This window comes from Polyodon spathula, chromosome 57 (assembly GCF_017654505.1).
Source record: "Polyodon spathula isolate WHYD16114869_AA chromosome 57, ASM1765450v1, whole genome shotgun sequence".
Taxonomy (NCBI): domain Eukaryota; kingdom Metazoa; phylum Chordata; class Actinopteri; order Acipenseriformes; family Polyodontidae; genus Polyodon; species Polyodon spathula.
This window is the reverse complement of record NC_054590.1, coordinates 968,271-993,270: the sequence shown is the minus strand read 5'-3', so window position 1 is coordinate 993,270 and position 25,000 is coordinate 968,271. Positions and strand designations below refer to the sequence as shown.

Genomic DNA, 25,000 nt, shown 5'->3' with positions numbered 1-25,000 from the left:
TATATTTTATTGACTTTAAATTTAGAGAAAGTAAAATGTGTAGTTATATTAAGAATGTGTTTTGTGCAGCTACTGGCAGCAGCAGAACCAGCTGCCTTAGTGCCAGTTAAAATCACACTAGTAAACATCAACCTTGTTTCTCCTGTTTATAAAATATTAGTTAATCCCAATATGATTATACTAGGTGGCCGATGTCACCTCCTACTGTTTGCTTTGTGCACCAACATTCAATCTCAGGAAACCAGAATGAAAGTGAAGCCAATATACTGAAATCAATTTTATGGTGCCATGGAGAAAAATTGAGTTAATTCACTTAGCACCTGTTTTAGTGCGCCACCTTGCTTCAATAAGCAAAGTGTTTCAAAGTGTATGCAATGCTTACTCCCTAGGCAGACGGGTCTGTTTTAATGCTTTAATGGAAGAATCTGCCGGAGAAGGTCGTGCAGTGCCCCCTGCTGGCATGGAAGCCCGCGGTGCAGCAACAGGACACCGGGTGTGCGAGACGCAGGGGACTGTGAGCGTGAGTGAGCCTACTGCATCGATTGGGCTGCCTGTCAATCAGAAAAGAAAGGTAGCTACAACACCGTCATAAAACAATGCGAATCATGCATGCTTCTGAAGCTATCGATGCAGGCATTTCTTTGATTCATCAATCACATCGCTTACCTGCCATATGGTTTAGGACAACTGATCGGTACTGGAAAGAAAGGTCGAAAAAGCATCTTTTTTCATCTGATTACTTTTCATTTGTGCATTATGAATGGGGCGTTTGATTTTCTGGTGAAATTATTTTTCCAAGTTCTGGTGGAATTATTTCATGAAAAAATTGGGTGAAATCAGGTGGATTTTTTTTTATTTATTTTTTTTATAGATAATCAAAAAATAATAAATATTTGGGTATAAATCGGGTTTTATTTAGAAAGAAATAAACAAAGGCTTAAGCACAGAGTGTTGACAAACAATCGGGTTATATCGGGTAAAACCCGAAAATCAGACGCCCTAAATATGAGCTGGAATGTTAAAGCCATGAAGCGTGAAGTCTATTTGCGGCAACTTACTTTCTGGCAAACGTTAAAGCAACTGTTTGTAATAGCCAGAATTTAAAAGCAATTTTGTTTTGTTCTCAAGAAGATTTCAAAACTTTAGATTTTGTTGTTTTATTTTTTTATCAAAAGTGGCCAGAAAAAAAAAAAAAAAAAAAAAAAAAAACTTTATTAAAAGTGTGTTTCACAGCCTTGGCTGATTACTGCAGTTGTGATGGGCTTAGGAGAATGATGGCAAAGTAATAAACCAGATGGGTCTGCGCCAGTATCGGGACTAATGTAATGTATAATGTATGCTCTGTAGAAATATCTATTAACCAAGCATCTCAGCATCACAGACATGTTTCTCTATATCATACAGAAGAAAAGAAAAAGAAAGAGGAATAAAGGGGCCCCGGGTACCCTGGACCAGGCGGGGAACCCCGAGATTGGTGAGCTGCCTCCGGAGGGAGGAGCAGCGGTGAGGGAGACAGCCACTCCAGTTGGGGACACTGTGCAGCAAGACCTGGCTCCAGGAAGAGAGTCTGGACCTGAGACAGACTGCCCCATTATAGAGGAGGAGCAGGTGAGTGAGGAGTAAGGTGGAAATGGATAATTCAGAATGGTGGATGCTTCATATTCATTTTTTAGGTACCTCTCTGAAAAACACTATAGTTTCAGATAATGGAGTGCATACTGTTGTAAGCTATAAACAAAGACAGTGTGACAGTATTGTAGTGTTTTTTATTGTCTGAGGTTCCCACTTGTTTGTAGGTAAATGTATTTCCTGGTATCTTTGTAATGTGTAGTTCTGAGTTCTTGGAGACAAGGTATAGGTTTATATATCTACCGAACAGAGGACTAGTTTTAAGTTCTAGTTAAGAAGGCGTTGAATCATTTGTGAAATGTTTTTTCTTACTATCAATCTGCAGCCACAAGGAACGAAAAAGGGCAATAAAAGAAATAAGAAACAGAAAATGGATTGTCAAGCTGCTGCAGAAAACAAGGGTCTGAAAAATCAGAGCGAGGAGGGAACGGGCCAGAGACAAGCAGGGAGCGGCCAAGCACAGGTCGGGAAGAACAAGGCAACACAGACCGAGGCTGTGCAAGAACAGGATGGGAACAAGCAGTCTAAGCACCAAGAAACGCAGACTGACAGCAACCAAACACAGTCTACGGAAACACAGACCGAAAGCACACCAGAGCAGGGAGGGAGCCAGCAAACGCAGCAAGGGAACCAGACAGAACCATCAGTGGAAAAGCAAGGTCAAGAAGAGAAGGAGCAACCAGACCCTGAGAAAAAACAAGAACCGAGTCAGGCACAAGCATCCGATCCAACACAGCAGAGCGGGGCCAAGCAGCAAAACATGGAAGAACCTAACGCAGGAGAAGTTCTGGTAAGCCACCTAAATCCTAATACAAAGCAAAAGGTCAAGAGCTGACTAGTGCAACTGTGGCTCGCAAGCAAATCATCTCATTTCCTAGCATGAAAAGATACTTATTATCCTCCGTTAGGGATAGTGGAAGTACGAGCACATGCCATATCTAAAAGATCTGTTACTGTTATTATTGGGCAGGCAGTACAAGTTGCAGAGGGTAGTTGCATTGCACTGTAGCATCATTACAGCGTCACTGAAACTGCAATTAAAGAGTACTAGTATTGTAATAATGTGCACACTGCACTTATATCCATTTATTGCAACTGACCCACACCAAACTCTTCACAGGATTTAAAGAAAGACTGCGCTGTGGAAAACCAAGATGACGGAAATTTAAACAAGGGGGAAAAAGCAAAGACAACAGCAGAACAAACGTGAGTCTGAGACCGTGGCTTCGTCTTTCTTTTTCTTTTCCTTTCTCTTCTGCTAACCCGCCTGTTAAACAGTTGTAAAAAGTTTTGCAAGTAAAAGCATTTACAAACAACGGTGTTCCATCTTCTCTTCTGCAGGGCAGCGTCCCCGGCAAGAACTCAAAGTGAAAAGCCAGTGTTCAGCATTTATGTTTATCTTGTCCTTGATAAAGGGTTTGTGTTTAAGAAAGGACAGGAGAGACTGTTGTTGCTGTTTCTAGACAAAGAGATTCCTCTTCAGATAAATGTCTGCAGGTAAGAGTCACTGCAGAACACCGTTACTTTACCTCCCAGCGCTATCTTTGCCACTGTATTGTTCCCTACACGGATACAAAAAAAATTGTTTTAAGAGTTTCTATTTAATTTAATATTTCCATGATCCAAAATTCTCTGTGTTTTTAGGGTTCTGAGTCAACAAAAATCAGACTGTCTCATTGAAGGACAGATCTCTATTGATGTTAGTGAATTCAGAGGGATAGACATTCATTATAGGTATGCAGTACAAAAGAGAGCCAATCTAATTCCAGAGATTTCCACAAGAATAACTAAAATACCTTCTGACCCTCGAATAAATGGTAAGACTTTCTTCTTTCAATGACAGTTGTTAAAAATGTGATTATGATGTAAAGATGTTACTGTGTAGCGCGCATAGTTGCCATTGTTGCACTGTAAAATGTAATATTTTAATTGTTACGTTGCAATGTTCCCCTTTCTTTAATGATCCTCGTTAAACTGCCACCCTCACCTTAGCTCCTGTAGCTGACTCTATAAGAAGGGAGGACTGTACACCAAATTTCATTGTCCATAATCATAATCCATTCATAATCCAATAAAAACTTAAATGGGGAGAGATTTTTAAGGGATTGTTCACATCACTTGTTGCACAGTGAAAAATCTAGTCTAATTTCCCATCCCAGAACTGCACCGGTATGAGGGTCACGTACATTGTCAGGAATCCTGGACCCTTCGGGAATGGTTTTCCGGCATCTTTTCTTCAAAAGAGAAAGAGATCTGGACAGCGAGGCAAGCTGCTGGCAAGGCCCTGCTGGGCCAGGTCTTTCAAAAACTGGATCCACTAACCACAGCCAACAAGAATCAGTTCTTCCATCACCTATCTTATTTCTGTATCTCTTTTAATTTGCCCGTGTATTATCCAGAAATGAAGCCAGTGCATTTTGGAGCAACAGATGTGAGTATTGTTATGTATGCGTGTCTGAGAAAGAAAACTAGATGAAACTGTACTACTTTAGAAAAGATAACTTTATACCAACAAACCGTTCCAATATACAAATACCAGTATATACTGTATTTCCATCAAGTCATTTTCATCAGGTGCTTGTAAGGGTGTCTGTTAGATTCTCAACTGACATTCCTGTAATCACACGGGAATTCCCAGACCTTTGCTGTACAGTAAACACTCGACAGATCCATTGTACGAAATAATTCTAGCAACATCTTAACTATGCATTGATGTTTTTCCTTGGTCAAATTCATGTGTTACTGCTTCTTCTCCCTCCCCGCTTTGACAGGTGTCTGCGTTGATTCTAGAGCAGGTTTTCCTGTTCTTGGAGCCCTACACTCGCACTGGCTCTTCAAAGCGCAACCGTGGGAGCCCCGCTGTGGGGAGGAACCCCCTAGCAGCAGGACTGTTGGCTTGTCAGGTTGTGAACTACTATAAGCTTCAGCTGAAACTAAAAGATTGGGTTCTGTTGTGTCGGCTGATGCAACTGCCCACCAGCCCTTCTGAGGAGCTCAACAAGAACCTGGAGGAAGTGAAGAGCCTCTTTGATGGTGTTAGGTTGTAAGTAATCCACTGACTCCTAACTTTCAAACAGTACTTTTCCTTTTTAGCTTCAGAAGTTTAGCTCATTGGTGTGAGACCAGTAATTAAGATGGATGTCATTGTAGCGTCTCGTAAATAATCCCATTTTGTCTTAAAGTACCAGCAGTTGCACTGGAACAGTTTTTATAGTGGGGGTGCTGAAAGCCATTGAACAAAACTGTCACCCGTGTATATGATGGGAGCCATGCATTCAGTTGCTGTTATGTTAAACATGTTAATTAAATAAAGACAGCATCATCACTTGTTTGTGAGAAGCTGATTTTAGCAGGTGGTGCCGCTGAAGAATTTGCAAAACAAATCAGGTTTTCTTTTTCTGGTCATTTACAATAAGCCTTCAGCCGAGCTTCTAGTGCGTTCCAACGACTAATTGACTCACACGAGATTGCAACCGTGTGATTTGTAAAATTTGTAAAATATCCCGCCCCTGTTGTGTCAGTCAGCATTGCTTGGTCTATTATTGATTGTGTTCCAAAACAATGTAAAAAGACGCAGCGCTTTGCACACACAGTACATGAGATTCGCGAAACCTGTAGGATTTCATTGAGCCAACAGGTGCACAGCACCCCTGTACTTCAAGACAGGGCTGCCGCACCCCTAGTTCCCACGCCCCTGAGTACCAAACAAGATCATTTCATGAATTTGATACACAGAACATTGTGATTCTCATATCTGCTCTTGGTTGCTGTTATGTTCAGCACAGTGATTGGATTGATTAACTGCTGTGCCCAGAATGGCGTGGTGGAGCTGGCAATGGTGATTCCCCTCCTGCACCAGCTCAGCAAGTCCAGCGAGGGGAGTGGCACAACGGACTCAGGCAAGACAACCCCAGAGAGAAGCTGGGCGGCACTGAAGGGGGTTCAGCACTTGCAATTCAGAGAAAAAATAAGAACACTTTCAAATAAAAGAAGGTACTTTTATTTTACACAATTTGAGCTGTTGCATTTGGAATATATGCTGTTAAGTCACATGTCTATTGTAATCTGCTAATCTTTGGGAATGTATACACTTCTGGGGTCCCTGTCTCATCTTTCTGTTAAATAAGTAATATAGTTTCTCTTTAATTTTAGAATGCTGCTTGAACTGATGGATCATCACAAAACCTTGACGGATTCAGACCCCCTGCTGGTGCACAGCTGGCTCGCCCTGGTCCCCACAGAGGACATTCCCATATATTCCAAGCAGATGGGTACTGTTCTAGAGCACATTGTCCAGAGTGTGCTGTACAGACTGAAGGAATACCAAGGCAGAGGGAACAGTAATCAAGTAGAGAAAGACCTTCAAGTGAGAAGACGCCAATAAATAGAGAATTTTATATAGGCAAAGTTTAATTTCTGATGTCAGTATAGTTTTAAAATCTTGTTTTATCCAACAGGCAATCAATGAAAACATCAGTTTCATCACTGTCAGAATTGAGGAAGATAAAGAACGGTATGACCAGCATGTGCTGTATATGGTGAATTAGTTGGAGGAATCAGTTTGTTGCCTGTGTTTCAGCACTGACGGTGCCTTTCCCTTGCAGGTTAATGTCGTCTGGTATTCTGAATTCACTTTTCAGCCAGTGCATCAGTATCCACAAGTCGGTCTGCAGTATGGCCAGACTGGTCCAGCTCTATAAGGGGCCTCTGACATCCTTCCAGCTTGTTTTGAAGTCTGCTGAGGCACTGCACTTCTCCATTGGGAAGGTAGTGTGGGATTTTCTGAGCTGCTTTTCGCAGTTTGAGCCCTTTTAAGTTTTAAATGATTATATCCTTGTTTACCACTTCTATTTCTGACATTTCAATAAAAATGTATACTTTTAACCTCTCACTAGGAACCTCCAGCAGGCACAGAGAAGAAAAGCAAACTGTTTGAAACCCTGGAAGAAATGCAGAATCACTTTCGGCAGTGGAGAGACAATCTTCTGCAGCTCCCTCTGCTGGTAACAGAGCCAGACGTGAGATTCACTTACAACAAGGAACTGGAGGTGCTAAATTATTTCTGCTTTGTCTCTTTTTTTCACTTATATATATATATATATACACACACACACACACACACACACACACACACACATATTTACCAGGACACAGCAACAATAAACACTGACACACGCCATGTTTTGATTTGTGTTTGCAATGTGAAAAGGCAGACTGCAGATTGTCACTTAATTATTATATTATTTGTTTCCCAATGCTTTGTCTCTTTATGGTGTTATGATATAATCTGAATGCAAGCTTATGCGTTTGTGGTTTCAGCTGTGGGACGGCTTGCTGGGTGTAAAGTGTGCTGTGGAGGGCCTCACTGCCAAGTGGAGGTCCAGTGTGGAGAGGGACCTGTCGAAAAGATTTGCCCAGGTACTCATGGGACTTCTTCAGAGAAATATCCATTCAGCAGTATTACCTTGTAAACCGGCAGCGCACTTTTTAAGAACTCATTTAAAAACTATTAGTAAAATGTATTATTATTATTATTATTATTATTATTATTATTATTATTATTATTATTATTATTATTATTATTATTAGTAGTAGTAGTAGTAGTAATAGGAGAAGTATTTTTAAAAGACATAGCAGATAAGGTCTGAGAATGTTTCAATATTTCCACAGGAAACCCCTTTGAATCAGATACACATTTTCTGCATGAATCAGCCTGATCTAGCCAAGGCCAGCCAGGCTGTGCACAGCTGCTTCGAGGAGCTTCAGCAGCAAGCCATCACCGACATCTGCGAAGTGAGTCAAAATTATCTACTGTATTGTGCATATGGGTATTAAAAGGTGTATTGTCAGAATATTTAGCTGCGTGCATATGTTGTGTATGCAGAAAAACAAAATCTCCACCACGACTTTTTCGTTATCTGTTGTAAAACATCTTGTCTTGTAATTAATAGGAATTCTTAAAGGTGGTATACTGAAGGTAGTCTTTATGCACTGTAATCATCCATAACTGTAAAAACTCTATAGTGTTACATTTAGAAATACTAACATAATATAAACTTAATAAATTGCAAGACAAACATTTCGACTAGAAGCCTTTCACACAAACATTTCATATACCTCTGTAAAGTTTTCTGAATGATTCTGCTACTTCTAGCTTGGAGCTGTACATAAAAAATGAACCTGTTTGTTGCTTGTGTTAAGACTAAGAAGGAAGGGAAGTTACTGGAGAAGATCTCTCCCTGCTCTGGGAGCGTCCCATCTCCGATCCTGTCTGCTATAATCCTGGAGTCCAGACAGAGGGCTATGAGGGATGGGAATGACTTGGTGGGCTGGCTGCTAAGACCCCACACTGCCCTGAACTACCTGCTGTCTCAAAGTATGTGGCTATCTGTGTGTGTGTGTGTGTGTGTGTGGCTTGTACAGCATCACTACACAGTGATACAGTACCATGGTACTATATGTGAGGTGAAATACTGAATGGGAATGCTACCACTTTGCTACAGTTCCACAGTACATCTTAGTAAAGAACCATGCTGCTGAAGAGCACCTGTCTGGATTTCCTTTTGATTCCCCATCTTTTTCTATGAATACAGTCCCTCTGTTCACATTCCAATCTCTGTCCTCAGAAGGCCTGCAGAGTGTGAAGGTCTCGGGCAAGGCGAGAGAGGCTCTGACAGAGGGGGAGACTGTGCTGGCATCGCTGGCAGAGGGGCTCCTCCAGGGAACCATCTTGCTGACACACCTCAACCTCACCCTCCAGCACAGAGACAAGTTCATCAAGCTGTATCGACAACGTGAGTCCTGATAAGACTCCCCATAGGGAATTTACAACAAGGAGAATATGCTAGGACTTTATTAACGCTTAATAGAATTGAAACTGATTGTTTGTGTGACTCATTTGGAGTGTAACAACACAGTAACAGCATTCACAAATTCTTAACAAATATGTAGAAGATCACACCTTCTGTGGGGTTTACTCAGGAGGGAATGCGAGGAGTTTAAGTATGCTGAGAGCTAACGCTGAACCGTGATCTTTCACAGAGCAAAAGCAATCCAAAGCTGACTGTTTCCAGGCTGATGTTAAGAAGATGCTGCTCCAGAGAGAGTTTGAGCTGAAGTCCTTTAAACAGGAGAAAGAGCACATCGGCACACTAATAAAGATGATTAAAAAGATCGCTGAGTCAGTCACAGGTGAGGTATTCATCTGCTCAACACGTATTGCAAAAACAAATATGACCTATTATACAGTACCTAACTAACTTATATATTGGTAATGTGGAGTTATCCCCTTAGGCAGAGTTAATTTCATTATCAGAAAATTTGAAAAATCTTCAAGTAATAGCTGAAGGATCTTAGATGATGCTGTGACATTAAAAAAAACAAAAAAAAAAAAACAGAATAATGTTAAACCTGAGCTCTAATATCAAATAAGCAGGTTATTTCAAGTGTGTTACTGAAGCTGTCAGTTCTCCCCTGTCGTGCTCCTCTTTTCCTGCAGTGACTGAGCTGTCTTTACTGGAGCAGCAGCACAGGGCTGAGCACCTGTCTAAGAGGCTGAGCGAGCTGGTAGAGGTGCAGCCCTGGAGCAGCTCTGCCCAGGAGCCCAGTGGTGAGCCTCCGGCTGTGCTGTGTTACCATGTGAGCTGGGAAGTGAGGGGGATGGCCCAGGAGATGCACCGTCTTCAGCAGAGCACCCTGCTGCTGAATGGCTGGATGAAAAGGGCTAATCATTTGGCTACCCTGAAGACCAGACCCCAGGTGATAAACCTGAGAGATGTCCTCCTTGGGATCTGGAGACCCTGTCTGGATGAGTATCGGGATCTCAGCAGGAGGATTGCAGACGGCTCTGTGAAGTTCCAGGCGGTCGATGAGGTTCTGGGAATCCTCGGGGGCCGGGAGGATGGGGTGGAGATGATGGGGAGGGAGCTGGAAGTTATGACAGTAGTGCTGGAGAAGGAGTCTTACAGACAGGGCTGGGCCAGGGAAAGGCAGGATCAGATCCAGCAGTATTGCAAACTCCACCACGCCATAGACTCCGCCAGCACCATGCTGAGGATCGCCCGGAAACTGCAGCTGAAGGGAAATTTCGTAGAAATACAGCAATTAACAGAGCTGGTAAGAACAACTCGGATATTGTTTATTTGCTTGTCTGTGAACATTTCCGATCTGTCTGACAGAAGTACAGCTTTTGGCAAACGTTGTCAATGTATTTATGTAGTACGGTTGCGATTCTCTGTTGATGGGTTTATCTGTGTTTCAGAGGGAAGACAAGTTTAAGCAGAGCCCTCTGACCTCCCTCAGTAAGAAGCTCGTTGCAGCCAATGATCTGCTGGCAGGGGTCACTGCAGAGAAGACTGCCTGCCTGGAGGAGTACCTGGGGTGTCAGGAAATAGTGTGCTGGGTCAAGGACAACCTCAAGAGTAAGTGTAGCTGCAGAGGAAGACAGCTCTTCTTTTTCTGTACCATATTCCACAAGGCACACTGCCTCCCTTTCCCTTGGCTCTTTCTACTAGGTCACATAGCTTTCTTTTCCAGCCCCTTAGATCTAACCAGTGAGTTACTTTGTTTCCCAGTCTCACAGCTTTAAGCACAAGGCTACACTGCCTACCAGTCCCTAATCACTAGCTCAGAGAATCACCTGCAGGTTAAGTGACCTGCTCACTATCCTAGTGTCTCTCTTTACAGATATGAGCGATGTGAAGGTGTTTGTGGATCTGGCCTCTATCTCCGCGGGGGAGAATGACACTGAGATTGACAGCGTGGCCTGTTTCCATGATGCTGTAATGGGGTACTCCCCCTTGCTGTACAGCCTACTCCCTGAGGCTGACTTTCAGGTCCTCATGAAACACTCGCAGGAAGTCTGGAAGGCGCAGGACAGAGATCCCAAACTTCCTGAGAAACTGGTACACCTCATTGATGAGAATGTTTTTATTGACATCGCCGATGGTTTAGTGCTTCTGATTAAAGTGCAGTGGTGAAAAAATCCACTGACCTGGTCCTGTTTGATTACTGTTTCCTTGCTGAAATGAATTGCTGTGATCAGGTTCAATCAGTGGTTGATCTCCCTGTGTTGTGTTTCCACAGAGGGACTCAAATCGCTGCCTAGATTGGTTGAAGGGTCTCAGAAATACTCACGGCTCTGTTGAGCAGTCCTCCTTATCCCTGGCAGCGGCTATCAATTCCCAGGGATTGTACAGAGTTGGGGGGACTCACTTTCAACAAGGAAAGGTATGAAATGAATACAAGATATGTGCACAGGATCAGAAATTCAGTTCGGTTTGGATGTGGATCTTGCTTATCTGTTACAATTTTCCTATAAAGCATGCAAGAATATATTGGTTGTTTGAGTAGTGTGTAGGACTCATTGCTTTGTGTTCATTAGAATCAAGACAAGGCTGGGTGTCTCAAAGTATTTGCTGAATACAGCAAGAGTAATTAAGTTCAATACTAATACTTTATTAAACTTAGATTAACAGTAAGTATACAGACAAGGTCATCAAGATGCATATCTACCAGTTCCAGAGATGCAGAGTGCAGCAGTGTTCTCTTCTTCTGATCTAACATCAGACTCGAACTCTGCTTTACTTATACCCAACTTGTTTACAACTTAATTGTCACAATAGGAAAGCAATTGTGTTATCATCGAAACTTACCTGACTTGAGTTTTTGGCCACAACTAATACTTTCCGAGAATTTGAACTAGCAGAGTTCAAAAGTTAAGAAGTACATTTTCTGATATCAGCTTGCATTTTAAACATGATCGTACGTGGGATTCTGCTGTCATAGACTTATTTTTACATTATAAAATGGTACTGAAAATTCTTGTCTTGACCACATCCTAATTCATCCTAGTTCAAACAAAGTACACAGGCAAATGATGCCAGAATAGCACCACAGAAAATGCTGGTCAGTATTTTATGTTATAACAGTTCAAAACACCAGTCAAACAGAATAATGTATCAGGTTGTCATTTACCAAGGTGGTAGCTACAAATCTCCCTACCTGGGTAACATTCAAGTCAAATCTAATCCCAGCTCCCTCATTTTAGTAATGGTATTGGATTTGATTTGGGATTTGGCTGGGTAGACATGCTTAGGTACACAACCAGACTATCAGTAATAGAGACCTCAGGTGTTCTCAGTTATTGTATGGCTATCAGTCTATGCTTGGTTGCAGCGGACCCTGCAGAGCCTGTTGCGGTTGACTGTGAGGAATGGGGGAGTCGAGAAAAAGCACGGATTAGAGGAACTGCTGGAACTCCAGAACAAACTCATGCTGATGTCCTCGAAGGGAGAGCACGGAAAGGAGCAGGTCAACAGGTTCATGCAGGTATTATGATTGATTGATTGATTGATTAATTGATTCTAAAATTATTTAAACCAACAATTGAATGTGGACAAAAACATGATTTTGTGGTTTCTGAAATCAATCCTGCCACACTGCTTTATCCATTAGGCTACACTTCTTCCCTCCCAGCCCATCTATTATAGCCAAGTGGCCACACTGTCTCTGAGTTCCACATCTCTAACCACTAGCCAACAATGCCTTTAAGTTTGTATAATAATAAGTGTGACCAATCTAAATAAAATGTAACAGTTAATGTGTATATCTTGAATGCTGTCTCTGTTTTGATGCATTTCCAGGTCTTTGATGGCGTTCAGAGGCTGGGTCGGACCCTACTCGACCTGCATGTGTCTGGTAACATGTTCTTCCACAAGTGGGAGGCCTTCATTCACTGCAGTCCTAACAGCACACCCTGCATCACAGCGAACTTCAACTTGCAGAGCGTGGGTGCAGTAAGGTTCTCTGGGGAGGTCACTGAGCAGCTGCAGGCTCTGTGTAGGTCAATGGAGTTCTGCCATAACGATTGGTGCTGCTTTGTTAACGAGGCCCGCTCTAAGTTCTACCCCCTGAACTACTATACTGCTGAGCAGATTGTGTACCTGTGCAGCCAGCTGCGGGACCGCCCCTCTGTAGGACTACCCCAGCAGGTTTTAGCCATGCTGTCCTTCGTGAAGCCTGGGTGCACCTTGAGGGAAGTTTATGAGACTTGGACTAAAGTTCCTTCAAGAGAACTGCTCACCGCAGGGGTGGACTCGGATGAAGAATCAATACAGCTTAAGAGCACTGACAAAGATAGCAGTGACTTTGAGCTTCAAGATGCAGATGAAGAACATAGAGAAAGATCTCCAAGAATTACACTAGCTTACAACATAGAATCAGAGGGAGAAGGAGAGAACAGTAATGAAGAAAGCGAGGATTCAAGGGACCTAATTTCCATGGAAAACTCAGATGCCCTTGTTGAAGATATTGAAGAAAAGAACAAGGGATTGATTTCACCAGAGCTCCTTTTGGACACAGATGAGGAGGAACATGGAAAACCAGGAGTTGCCAGAGATTCTTCCCTGGAAATGTCCCTTGACCAAGACCCTGATACCGAAGGGCACTCTGTGGACATGGCAGATCTGTGGAGACTCTTTAGAGAGGATATGACCACCTACCTGGATGGGCATTTGGACATCATCTCCCTCTCTAGATTCCTCCAGTGTCTTTCAGAGATCAACAGGAAAGAGGTAAACAGGACACTACCTCCAGTCCTGAAGGAAGGCATTCCTAACCTTGTCCTCTGTCCGGGGGTTGATGTTCTGAGCACAGCTCTCAGACTCTACATGGAAAGCCCCGATCAGCCCCTGCCTTCCTGTGATGAGGCCCTTCTGTGTGGTGAAGGTACAACCGGGGAGCAGGTTGAGATCTTTCTGAGGAGGGCGCTTGGGTTGTCTGGGAGGGGTGGCAGAGGGAAAATCTTCACGCTGATCAGTCCCGGTCTCCTCCCCTACGATGTAGGCGTCATGCTAGGGGAGAAGTTTGAGGATCTGGAGAAGAGCACGGAGCCCCATTACCGCTTGGTTATCATCAGCTCCCTGAAGCTCCAGCACAGATATGTCCCCTCATTCTTCAGTAACTACAAGGTGCAGGCTGGGCTCGCCGTTTCAACAGAGAAAGCCAGAACCTATCTCCAGCGACACTTCACTGTCCCACCCCAGTCCCATCTCGATCATACCAATGTCTTTCCAGGCTGCCAGTCAGTTTGGGTACTGTCATCCACTCGACCAGCTGTAGGTAAGAAATACCTCAATTAATACCTGTCCACCTATCTGTAAGTTTCTGTGTTTGTCTAGCTATGTGCACTGCTTATGTATGTCTGTCTATGTATCTATCTACAGGGGCTAGGTTTGAGCACCTACATATTCATTATTTAAATAGCATCCTGGTAATTTTTTCTGTAATTTATATGAAACCTCTATCTCCCTTTTTTACAAGTGAGTTTCAGGATATAAATGACAGCTAATTTGACAGAGCTTAATAGTAGGAGCTCAGTTGACAAGTGCTCCTGTATCCAAGACTGCATGAATGACAATTGCAAGGAAAAAAGGAAACACAGGCATTGTTCATTGAGGAATGGACTAGAATATTGTAAACACTGTGTAGGCCAGAGGAGTTCAATCACGGTCCTGGAGGGCTATTCCACTCCAGGTTTAACAAAATGATGTGATTAACTACTTCAGGGCCTGGGTGGTGGTTTAATTTGGTCCAGTTAAACCGTTTAGAACAGGGTTGGAACAAAGATGAGGAGTGGAAGGGTCAGCTTTGGAAACTCCTGTTGTCAGTCCTACATTTAGCCTTATACGCTATTGACAGATATGGCAGATGTTTGATTTTTTTTTTGTAATTGAGTTCATTCTATCAGCCAGGATCTATATCTCCTGTCTTAGTAACTGATACAGAATCCCTCTCTTATTTTACAGGAAAGTCACTGTATGTTGACAGGCTGTTTGAAAAGCTCCAGCAGTTTACCCACCAGGGGCGTCTGGTACGTATCCGGCTGACAGACCCCCGAATCGAGGAGGACTCCTTCCTGCAGAGACTGTCCGAGAGCCTGGTTGGGCTGGAGCAGCGATACCCTGTCATCCTGCACATCGATGCAGCCGCTGTACGTAGCACTGTTACAGATTCAACATGTTATTAGCATGTGTGACAAATTAAAGCTGAATCTGAACATCTCACATAAAATCACTGATATGGAGGCACCAAAACATTCAGTAAAATAACAAACTTTAGTTTTAAAAACACAGCTGTTTCAGCTAAAGCGTTTAACATGTCTAAACTGAGTAATGCTGTTTAATGGTGCTAAATAACGAATTAAAGATAACCTACGATTCCTGTTAAGCTTTAACATTTTGGTCAGCAGCTTTTTATATCTATGGAATAGAGCCCTCTTTTATAATAAGATATTGAATACATGTAGTGGACTGTATTCAAATGTGTCAGCGTCATTAACTGTGCTCCGTACAAAGAGCATTAAAGTGAGTAGTTATCAAATTGAAATAATATGTCCGTTGTGTTCTGAAGGTCCGAACAGGCCTGGAGGAGTTCCTGTTCAGGCTGCTGGTTCTGGGTTGCCTGGTGAACAGCGAGGGGAAGCTGTGGCGACGCAACCCAGCCCAGCTGTTAGTGATGGAGCTGTTGAGTCCCCGAGCAGGGCAGAACTGGACTCAGCAAGAGCAGGTAAAGAGGGTGTGTGGTTATCTCAAAAGAACTCTTCCCAAAAGAACTGTTCTTTTTAACAAGCAGTGGCACAAAAAAGTACATTATAGTTGCATTGCTTTTAAAGAAAGATAGGGGTTATATTCATACCATAAACCAGAGGTGGGCAGAGTATGACCTTAAAAACCAGAGGTGGGAAAAGTTTTGACCAGTTAAAGCCATGTGCTAAATTGAACCAATTAACCCTCCAACCAATCCCTGTGCATGTCATTATTTATTTATGTGTAACTATTACCCAATGGTCCCTAGACTAGACACAAAGTGATATACTGACATTTTAATTTTCTTGAATGCAACATTTTGTTTACAATTTCTACTTTCTTTTGTCTTGGCCAAAACAGGGGCTGCTGAACATCCTTCCTACGATCCACTGCAGGCCACCTGAGGAGGTCAGACAGTTGGAGCTGGAGAGAAAAGGGGCTCACGCGAACATTCTGCACCCACTGATGGACAGCAAAGAGTTTGCTAGTGAAGGCGTGCAAAGGCCCTATCAGTACCTGAAGAGATACAACCAGAAAGAAAGCATAGATATGTTTAGATATCAGGAAGGGTCAAAGGAAGGGAACCCTGCAGAGTGCCTCTTTTATCTTCTGACATACTGCGGAATCAAAGATCCCTCTTGGGCTGAGCTGCGCAACTTCACCTGGTTCCTCAACCTCCAATTGAAAGACTGTGAAGGTTCCATGTTTTGTGACACAAGCTTCATAGGGCAGCACCTTTTGGGATTTAAGAACTTCATCGTAGGATTCATGATTGTGATGGCTCGGGATTTTGCCACACCTTCCATGGACATCTCGGATCAGAGCTCCAGTTTGAGCGAAAAGGAGGATGACGGATTGATCCATCTGACCGTTCGAAAGCGATGGGAGAGTGAGCCACACCCTTACATCTTTTTTAATGCAGACCATCTCTCCATGTCCTTCCTGGGCTTCCACCTAAAGATGAATCACTCTGGGACCTGTGACGCTGTGGACCCCCACAGTGGGAAGGTCCTAATGGGGGGTGTAATGCCAGTACAACTCCTCAAGGGGCTCGAGAGACAGGGAATCAATTTCAATGAAGACTTTGACTCCTTACCAAGAGAGAAGAAGATCCAAAAGCTCTCTAGGGTACTGGGGGATTGTGGAGATCAGGACATGGGTGGAGGCTTCGGTGGGACATTTGATCCAGACAGCAGTTATGAATTAACCGCAGACAATGTGATGAAGATGCTGGCCATCCACATGCGATTCCGTTGCGAGATTCCAGTAATCATCATGGGAGAGACAGGTAGCGGGAAGACCAGACTGGTCCGGTTTCTCTGTGACCTACAGAGGGGCAGTAAGGAAGCCAAAAACATGATGCTGGTCAAGGTCCACGGGGGAACCACTGCGGAGATGATATACAAGAAGGTGAAGGAGGCTGAGGAACTGGCCAAGAACAACAGGAGGCGCCACCGTCTGGACACTATTCTGTTCTTTGATGAAGCCAACACCACAGAATCCATCTTTGCCATTAAGGAGGTCTTGTGCGACAGGACAGTGCGAGGCCAGCCTCTGAAGGCAAACACAGGATTGAAGATCATAGCCGCCTGCAATCCTTATCGGAAGCATTCACCTGAGATGATTAGACAGCTGGAGCTGGCGGGACTGGGGTACAGAGTGAAGGCAGAGGAGACAGGAGACAGGCTTGGCACGGTGCCCCTAAGACAGTTAGTTTACAGGGTGCAGCCTCTACCTCCCAGCATGGTCCCATTGATTTGGGATTTTGGCCAGCTGAGCAATTCAGCTGAACTCTCCTACATCAAGCAGATTGTTCAAAGACAGATCATGGAGCACAGGCTGCCCAGAAATTGTGCAGATACTGTGTCCAACGTGTTGGCAGGCTCTCAGCAATTCATGCGCAGTTGCAAAAACGAATGCAGCTTTGTAAGCCTGCGGGACGTGGAGAGGTCTATGAGGGTGCTGGTCTGGTTCTACCACCACAGAGTTCTGTTTTTTTCCAACTCTGTCGCGGAAGTGGATGTGGCTTTCAAATGCTTGGCTCTGGCAGTGGGGGTGTGCTACTACCCATCTCTGGTTTCCAAAATGGAATACTTGCAGTTCATCTGTAGATACTTCCCAGAACCCCTCAACTCAGCAGAGGCCATCAAGCAAGTGATCTCCACCTGCCAGAGTGTATTCCTCCAGAACATAAAGACACGGGAGACTGTGGCCAAAAACACAGCTCTGAAAGAGAATGTGTTTCTAATGGTGGTTTGTATTGAACTGAGGATCCCACTGTTCCTGGTCGGGAAGCCCGGTAGTTCCAAATCTCTTGCCAAGACAGTGGTGGCTGATGCCATGCAGGGCCAAACATCCCACTGCCAGCTCTTTAGGCAGCTCAAGCAGGTGCACATGGTGTCATTCCAGTGCAGCCCTCATTCCAGCCCTGAAGGCATCATTGGCATCTTCCGACAGTGTGCACGCTTCCAACAGGGCAAGAGCATGGAAGAGTACGTCTCTGTGGTGGTGCTTGATGAGATCGGGCTGGCCGAGGATTCACCCCAGATGCCCCTAAAGACGCTGCACCCCCTGCTGGAGGACGGATGCATCGACAATGACAGTCCAGATCCTCACATGAAGGTCGGCTTTGTAGGTATCTCCAATTGGGCCCTTGACCCTGCAAAAATGAACAGGGGTATATTTGTGTCACGGTGGGACCCCAGTGAGAAGGAGCTTATAAAAACAGCCAAAGGAATCTGCTCTTCAGACCAGGTAGTCCAAATGAAGATCCAACACCTCTTCCCAACCCTGGCCAAGGCTTTCCTTGGAATCTGTAAAGCGGAGCAAACAGGCCAATTCTTTGGCTTGCGGGATTACTACGGCCTTGTCAAGATGATATTTGCATCAGCCAGGGAGTCCCAGGCAGAGCCGAGTGAGGACCAGTTAGCAGAGGCCATCCTGCGGAATTTCAGTGGAGGAAGGGATGGATTTGACCCCCTGCAATCATTCAGTGAACTTTTTCAGTCCCTTGAGGCTGTGACCCGACCAGGAACGCTGAGCATGGTGGAGAGGAACTTGGACCAGAGCAAAGAGGAGGAGAGCCGCTACCTGCTGCTCCTCACCACCAACAACGCTGCCCTGCACATCCTGCAGCAGAGGGTCTTCAGGAGTGGGACGCACCGGGCTCCGGAGATTGTTTTCGGGTCTGGGTTTCCCAGGGACCAGGAATACGCTCAGGTCTGCCGCAACGTCAACCGGGTAAAGACATGCATGGAGACCGGTCGGACTGTGGTGTTGCTGAATCTCCAGAATCTGTATGAGAGCCTCTACGATGCTCTAAACCAGTATTACGTGTACCTGGGCGGGCAGCAGTATGTGGACTTGGGTCTGGGCACTCATCGAGTCAAGTGCAGAGTCCACCGAGACTTTAGACTGGTGGTTGTGGAGGATCAGAACAAAGTTTACACCCAGTTCCCAGTGCCCCTTATTAACCGTCTTGAGAAGCACCATCTGGACAGGAGTGCGGTTCTCACCCCCCAGCAGCAAAGGACACTGCAGAGGCTAAAAAAGTGGGTACGGGAGTTCGCTCAGGTAGCTAAAGGCGATAATGCAAAATTTGGACCCTCAGATGCCTTCATCGGTTTCCACGGAGACGCCTGCGCTAGTGCTCTGTTGCAGGCTGCTTCCTTCGTAGGTCAAGGTTGGAGAAAGGTCAGAGTGGCTGAGAATAAGGGTAAAGAAGAAAAGGGTCGTTTGGAAGAAATGGAGACGCAAGAGGAAGACATTCAAATGGAGGATGTAGAGGAAAGAGGTCAGTTGGAGGGCACAGAGAGTAAAACACAGTTAGTGGTTACAGATGACCAAGGTCAGGTAGATGGCACAGAGAGTAAAGATCATCCAGGTGAAACACAGGCCGAAGATCACATGGAGGAGGGAGAAGATGTTCCAAAGGAGAATACAGAGGGTGAAGGGCAGTTGGAGGAAGGAAACAGAAGAGATGGAGAGGATTCCTGGGAGGGTCAGGAGGAAGAGGAGGTCCTGGGACTTGCCAAGAGTCTCCTGTTACACTGTGCCACTCCAGATGCAGTGCTGCGGCTCAAATACTCAGATCTGGGAGTGCAGGAGAGCAAGGAGCTCCAGATAGAGTACTTCCATCAACAGCACCATTCCTCACTCCGAGACTACATGGATCATCACCTGAGCGGGTCTGAGACACAGCACTACAGATTCATAGAGGTAACCACATCTCATTTTCTATCTGGAGAATATACAAAACACAATGACTAGTGTAGAAAGTGAGTGGTAATAGTGTTTAGGTATGCAACACATGCAGTGAATTTATTTTTCATGACTGCACACACACTTAGAGATATTTTACTGTCATATTTAGAATACACAAAATCTCATATTGCTGTGAATTATAAAGTGCCAAAACATTTGAATAATGTTTGTTTTAGAGCTAAACGTTATCTGTTTTGAATTTGTTGTTTTAGTTTTTTGTTACCGTTGTGTGCATGTTACCATAGCTTCTGTATGCGTGCATAGATTTATTAACCTGTATATGCTGTGCCTCTTTCCTCTGTGCTGAACCAGGTCACCACCTTCTCCAGTCTGCTGACCCAGTCTGATATCAGAGCACTGGCACAGTCCTTGGGTATGGAAACCTCCAAGCTCCTCCTGCTTTCTCTGCACCAGTTCGACACAGAGTTCTCCTTTTGCACTAAGATCAGGTTTGTGTCTCACTTTCCAACTTCCTTCAATTTGAGACGGGGTGGGGAGTGGGGAGCGAAAACTGGAATAGAAATAAGACTCCCTTTGCATAGCACTTTGATCCATTACTGGCTTTACTATGAGTCTAATAAGACACACCTGAGGTTGTTATCTATACACTGGGGTTAATCCAGCAGATCAAGAACCTGGAATTGCAGTGCTGTGCAATAGGAGTCTTATTTCCATCCCTGTCTTTATTGGCTCAATTGTTAGCCTTTCTGACTCTGTGTTACAGTAGGTGGATTTAAGTACTAAGTGGCTGTCCTTTCTTTTTCTCCTGCTGTGATTGATGGCAGGAGTTTCCTGCGTGTAGAGGACTGCACCCTGCGAGTGCTGCTGGTTCAGACAGACACAGAGGAATCCCTCCACAGTGAGGAGCTCATTGCTTCCGCAAAGTAAGGGAATTGAACAGTTAAAGCACTTTGAAAATACGCCTGTCAATGTTAGAAAGCAAACTGCTGCCGTATGAAACAGGATAACCGGACTCTGCCGAGTCAACGCCCAGGGGGGGTAAAGTTGTCATTAAGGCAAAAGTAGGGTGGGTGTGTTGACTCAGATGGTGAAATTACAGGCATTATTAACATTAGGGAAGATGGATTACATTTATAATTAGGCATGCCTAAAATTCAAAGGTAGAGCACAGCACACAGTCACACTAAAGAATCAAGAAGTGCAGTTAACATACTTATTGGCTGATGAAATACAATTGAAAGTTGCTGCAGTATGACCAGTGTTTTGTAATTAAAAATATATTCTTAAACCAAACATTACAATTTAAAGCTACAGTGTGCAGTGCAAAGCACATCATGAAAAAATCAAACATTTGTAGGTGAAATGTTTTTATAAAATATATAAACACGTGAAATGTTCAGTCCACTAAAATAAATGGCTTTACATAATCTCTGTAAATAAGAAATTGGTGTCCAGTGTGAAAACACAACACAAAATAATAAATTAACATAGCATCCAAAGACATTAACACAGCACTATAGCACTATATACAAAAAAAATTCACTTGCAGTGTCTAAAAAAAAAATAGATTGTAGCATAACAACAAGCATAATCGTTGGATTTTGTTCTTCTAGGTACTGTGCTATGAATGAGATGAGCTCTCTGGAGCCTGGCCTAGCCCAGTCCTATGTGTTGTTCATCACTAAGCTGCCTAGGATCACAGGGGGGTCCCGGTACGCTGGATTCCAAGGAGGTACACGTCCAGAACAGAGAGTGTGAACTGGACTTGTGTGTGCGTGTGTGTAGGCTGTATATGCAGTTATGAACCGACGTGTATATGTAACTGTCAGTGATTGTAGGTTTATGTCAATAAGCAAAATACTGTATTCTGTAGTATTTTCCAGTGTGATTGTGTGTTCTGTGATCCTGTGCGATCCTTGCCTCAGTTTGGTCGGAAACACATTTGTTTCAGGAGATCGCTCTCTCTTTCAAAGTATTGTGTGCATTTAGTATTTAGAGTACTGTGCTGAGATGCCCCTGTCTCTTTGCTCGTAGGTGCGTGGCTGTCGGCCCATGTTGATGACCTGAGAGACTCTGTTGAGATGAGTTCTGACCTCTCTGCCTTCTGTGACGTCTCGATCAGCCAGTTATTCACCCAGGCCATGGAGAGGCCACACTCGGGTAACCATCAAACCCTAGCACTTACTGGCTTTGTGCCCTTGAGTTAGAAAGGAGGGTACGGATCCAAGAGATCCTGGGTATGAATCCCAGCTCAGTCACTGTGCCACCACCTTGAGAACAACAGCCTCCGCATGTCAAGTAAAATGGCAATAGTGAGATAAAAGTGTTGCAAATTATGTTACAAACAGTTTTATACAGTAATTCACATTAATGTATTGTTCCCTGTTCAGAAGCCAACAGTGTGCCAGGACAGCAGATGGTTGAATGTAAAAGGGTAAGTTGATTTAATTACAGTAAATCTTGTACAGCCAGTGAACCCTAGGACAGATTTGCATTTTTTTCACTGCAAGTGAACGAGAGAGGCTCCTTAAATAAGAGGACACCTGCTGAGCAGCCACACATTTGATTCACGTGTGTGTTGTTTTAGGGAGGGTGTCCGAAGCTGAACTGCACCTCTCTGCTGAGGTCCTGCATTCAGAGTGCCGTGGGGCTGCTGAGAGACTCCGGAGACAAGACCACTCGCGGCACTGAGCGCGTGCAGACACTGCTGAGGTTCATGGGAGAGGACGAGGGAACCCCTGAAGGTGGAGAACTGCAGATTCTTTCTTTCTTTCTTTCTTTCTTTCTTTCTTTCTTTCTTTCTTTCTTTCTTTCTTTCTTTCTTTCAGTGCTAAAAAGTTTTACATTTTGTTCATATCCTGCTTTATAGAAAAAATAAAGTGAACCATGTCCAAAATCAACAACTACTCAATCAGAATGTAACCTACATCAGTGCTTGTTTCAGCACAGAATACCACTGGTTACAGAAGGGCTCAAAAATTCTTTCTTTTGCTCTCGTCTGCCAGCGGAGTTTGTGCATCTCCTGATGGGGAGGCTGTGTGCAGTGCTGGCTCACAGGGAGGAGCGTGTTGTCTCACCAGGAGAGTGGGTGTGCAAGGAGGCCAAGAAACTACAGGCCCTGCAGGAAGGAGGCACTCTCAGGTACTGTAGGGGGGAACTAGTGGAGCAAGATACTAGTAGCATTTTCCTTTTTACTTGAGGTCAATCAATCAATACTTTATTTATGTAACGCCTTTCATACAAGAAGTCAAAGCGCTGTAATCACTACGTAATGCAAATGTATAGATCTACTTAATCAATTGTGATGTCACTTATTAGGTGTTTGCTAGCATTAGTTTTTCTTAGTATCAGAGTCTGGGGATCAATGGAGGAACCTGTCTGTCAGTCACTCTGTTCTATTAACAATAGCCGTAATTTTGTATTTCTTGGTCCTCTCCTGTTGCAGACACACGCTGTGGCGCTGCCTGCAGGCCGTGGTCACTCCGGTTCTGGCCCGGATGGTGGAGGTTCTGGATCGTGACAGGAACCTCGATCTGTTCCACAGCCCCCAGCTCGGCACAGGCTTCACACAGCTGTGGCTGGACATCTTCAGGGACTCCCAGATTCTGGAGCTGCCCTACCACCTGCCCTCGAGGTAAGGGACTTGAATATGAGATTCTCAGCTCTGTGTCAATGCACTGTCCCTCGCTCCACTGATTCATCCCATACACGTATAGAAAATATACATTGAATATACAGTATTGCAAAATAGATATTGATTAGCAGATCAGAGGTTTGCACTGGTGTTTCACAGAACAGAATCAAGAGTGACGAACACTGTTTGAGAACTGCCTTCCTCTTCTCTCCTCAGCCAAGCAGACCAGGAGATCCCTGTGCAGAACTTCCTGTTTGTGGGACGAAAAGAGGTGCCCAGTGCTGCCCCCTTCAGTTGGCTCATCAGACTGTACAGCCAGAGCTTGTGGGAGGAGTCGCAGTTTGTGCCAGGTAGGGAATGATTGGCGAGAGAATCTGCATTAAATATTCATTCTTTCTCTGCCCCTGTTTTTTTAATTCATTGTCTTGTCTCTATTTCACTAATACTCCACACAAACTTCAAACTTTACATGAAAATGCTGTAGATTCTGATAAATTTTGAACAAGTATTAGAAAGTCTACATACAGTATTAGAGAGCATTTGAGAACATTGTAGTTCCACCTGAAACCATGTTTGTGTGAATACTAGGGGTGTGCTGACACACATACTTGCAGTTGCCTTTAAGAAGAATTTATCTTCAGGTATGAAATAAATCCATTTATTAACACGTTGATTTTAAACAAGTAAACAGCCTCTGTGCGACAGTAAAAATGTCAGCGAGGAAAATTATCTTTCAATTGGCTTTTAAAACACTCGATGCGGAAGTAGATCACCATTGATTGATACTCAGTTGTAAAGGTGAGGGAAGGACAGCTTTTCTTGTATTGAAATCAACACATTAATGAATGGATGTATTTAACACCTGACGATACATACTTCTTAAAGGCAATTATGAATACGAGTACCAGTATCAGCGTACCCCTTGTGAATACTGCTAATCCCTCCCGATGCAGGCGCGGAGGAGGGTGAGAAGAGGAGGCTCCTTCAGTTTGTGGGTCGCTTCTCGAGCAGCAGGCTGGGCAGCTACATCAGGAAGCTGGGGAGGGAGGAGCTGAAGGAGTTTGAGCAGCGATATCTGAGAGATTTCCTGCTCCTGACCTGGAAAATCTCCTCCAGGGATGAGCTGGAGGTGTGTGCAATCCCAGGAGCTCCCACGGTGACTTTACAGCATGGATATATAGGGGCTAGGAAAGGAGACTGCTACAGACCATGGTTTAGTACAACCGCAATCAAATGCAAATCCAGATCCTTGCAAATCTTACAAATTCAAATACACGTGTGTGCACCTCAGTTGCAGTTAAATACAAATGCAAGAGCAAATGTGTTTGCATTTAAATACACTTGCACTTGAACCCAACCTTGCTACAGACCTCAGTAAATGCCAGGTTCGGAGCACACAAAAAAAGCATGGTAAAAGCAAGTATAGTCAAGCACAGTAGTGGTTAACCCTGGAAAAGCACAATGCATGCACAGGAAAGGCATGGTGTGCTGTAACATATCCAGAAAACATGTAGTGTGGTAAACTCTCAGAAGGTTGCAACTATCAGAGTGAGAGCCATCTACAAACACACACAGAAGAACTACTTTCTAGATTACTGAAGGAATAACAAATAAAACCTTTGTAATGCTGAATGGTTGTCTTCCTGCTCTCTCTCTCTCTCTCTCTCTCTCTCTCTCTCTCTCTCTCTCTCTCTCTCTCTCTGTGTAGCTGTTCACAGCGGTGGTCCAGTCCTTTGTCTTGGAGCTCCAGCAGGACCTCAGTGTTGAGTCCCCTGACCTCTCTCCTGCCTGGATCCTGGCAGCGGTCACTTGCTACAAACCTCGGCTGACCAACCTCTCCCGCATTCTTCACCTCCATCCCGAGCTGCTGGGAATGTGGCTGAGGGGAACACAGCCTACTGCACAAGAAATGGTACACTTTGTAAAG

The 25,000-nt window shown here is 44.3% G+C and overlaps 1 protein-coding gene across 1 annotated transcript in view; it reads left to right on the top strand.

The window, feature by feature from the left end:
• Positions 1-379: 379 nt before the first annotated feature.
• The window catches only part of rnf213b (ring finger protein 213b), a 35,074-nt gene continuing 10,453 nt past the window's right edge, over positions 380-25,000 (top strand). The window contains exons 1-38 of the mRNA XM_041239774.1: positions 380-571; positions 1,405-1,608; positions 1,955-2,419; positions 2,750-2,835; positions 2,971-3,126; positions 3,274-3,446; positions 3,789-4,060; positions 4,401-4,672; positions 5,410-5,622; positions 5,782-5,995; positions 6,087-6,142; positions 6,234-6,396; positions 6,525-6,677; positions 6,949-7,047; positions 7,300-7,422; positions 7,831-8,005; positions 8,256-8,423; positions 8,671-8,820; positions 9,128-9,744; positions 9,890-10,049; positions 10,315-10,532; positions 10,714-10,857; positions 11,806-11,958; positions 12,273-13,749; positions 14,436-14,620; positions 15,040-15,195; positions 15,576-19,433; positions 19,791-19,927; positions 20,264-20,362; positions 21,053-21,171; positions 21,474-21,599; positions 21,830-21,873; positions 22,027-22,183; positions 22,445-22,580; positions 22,885-23,073; positions 23,290-23,423; positions 24,027-24,229; positions 24,782-24,985. Of these exons, the coding sequence (XP_041095708.1) occupies positions 416-571; positions 1,405-1,608; positions 1,955-2,419; positions 2,750-2,835; positions 2,971-3,126; positions 3,274-3,446; positions 3,789-4,060; positions 4,401-4,672; positions 5,410-5,622; positions 5,782-5,995; positions 6,087-6,142; positions 6,234-6,396; positions 6,525-6,677; positions 6,949-7,047; positions 7,300-7,422; positions 7,831-8,005; positions 8,256-8,423; positions 8,671-8,820; positions 9,128-9,744; positions 9,890-10,049; positions 10,315-10,532; positions 10,714-10,857; positions 11,806-11,958; positions 12,273-13,749; positions 14,436-14,620; positions 15,040-15,195; positions 15,576-19,433; positions 19,791-19,927; positions 20,264-20,362; positions 21,053-21,171; positions 21,474-21,599; positions 21,830-21,873; positions 22,027-22,183; positions 22,445-22,580; positions 22,885-23,073; positions 23,290-23,423; positions 24,027-24,229; positions 24,782-24,985 (11,814 nt within the window). The 5' untranslated portion in view covers positions 380-415. The remainder of the gene's footprint in view (positions 572-1,404; positions 1,609-1,954; positions 2,420-2,749; positions 2,836-2,970; positions 3,127-3,273; positions 3,447-3,788; positions 4,061-4,400; positions 4,673-5,409; positions 5,623-5,781; positions 5,996-6,086; positions 6,143-6,233; positions 6,397-6,524; positions 6,678-6,948; positions 7,048-7,299; positions 7,423-7,830; positions 8,006-8,255; positions 8,424-8,670; positions 8,821-9,127; positions 9,745-9,889; positions 10,050-10,314; positions 10,533-10,713; positions 10,858-11,805; positions 11,959-12,272; positions 13,750-14,435; positions 14,621-15,039; positions 15,196-15,575; positions 19,434-19,790; positions 19,928-20,263; positions 20,363-21,052; positions 21,172-21,473; positions 21,600-21,829; positions 21,874-22,026; positions 22,184-22,444; positions 22,581-22,884; positions 23,074-23,289; positions 23,424-24,026; positions 24,230-24,781; positions 24,986-25,000) is intronic.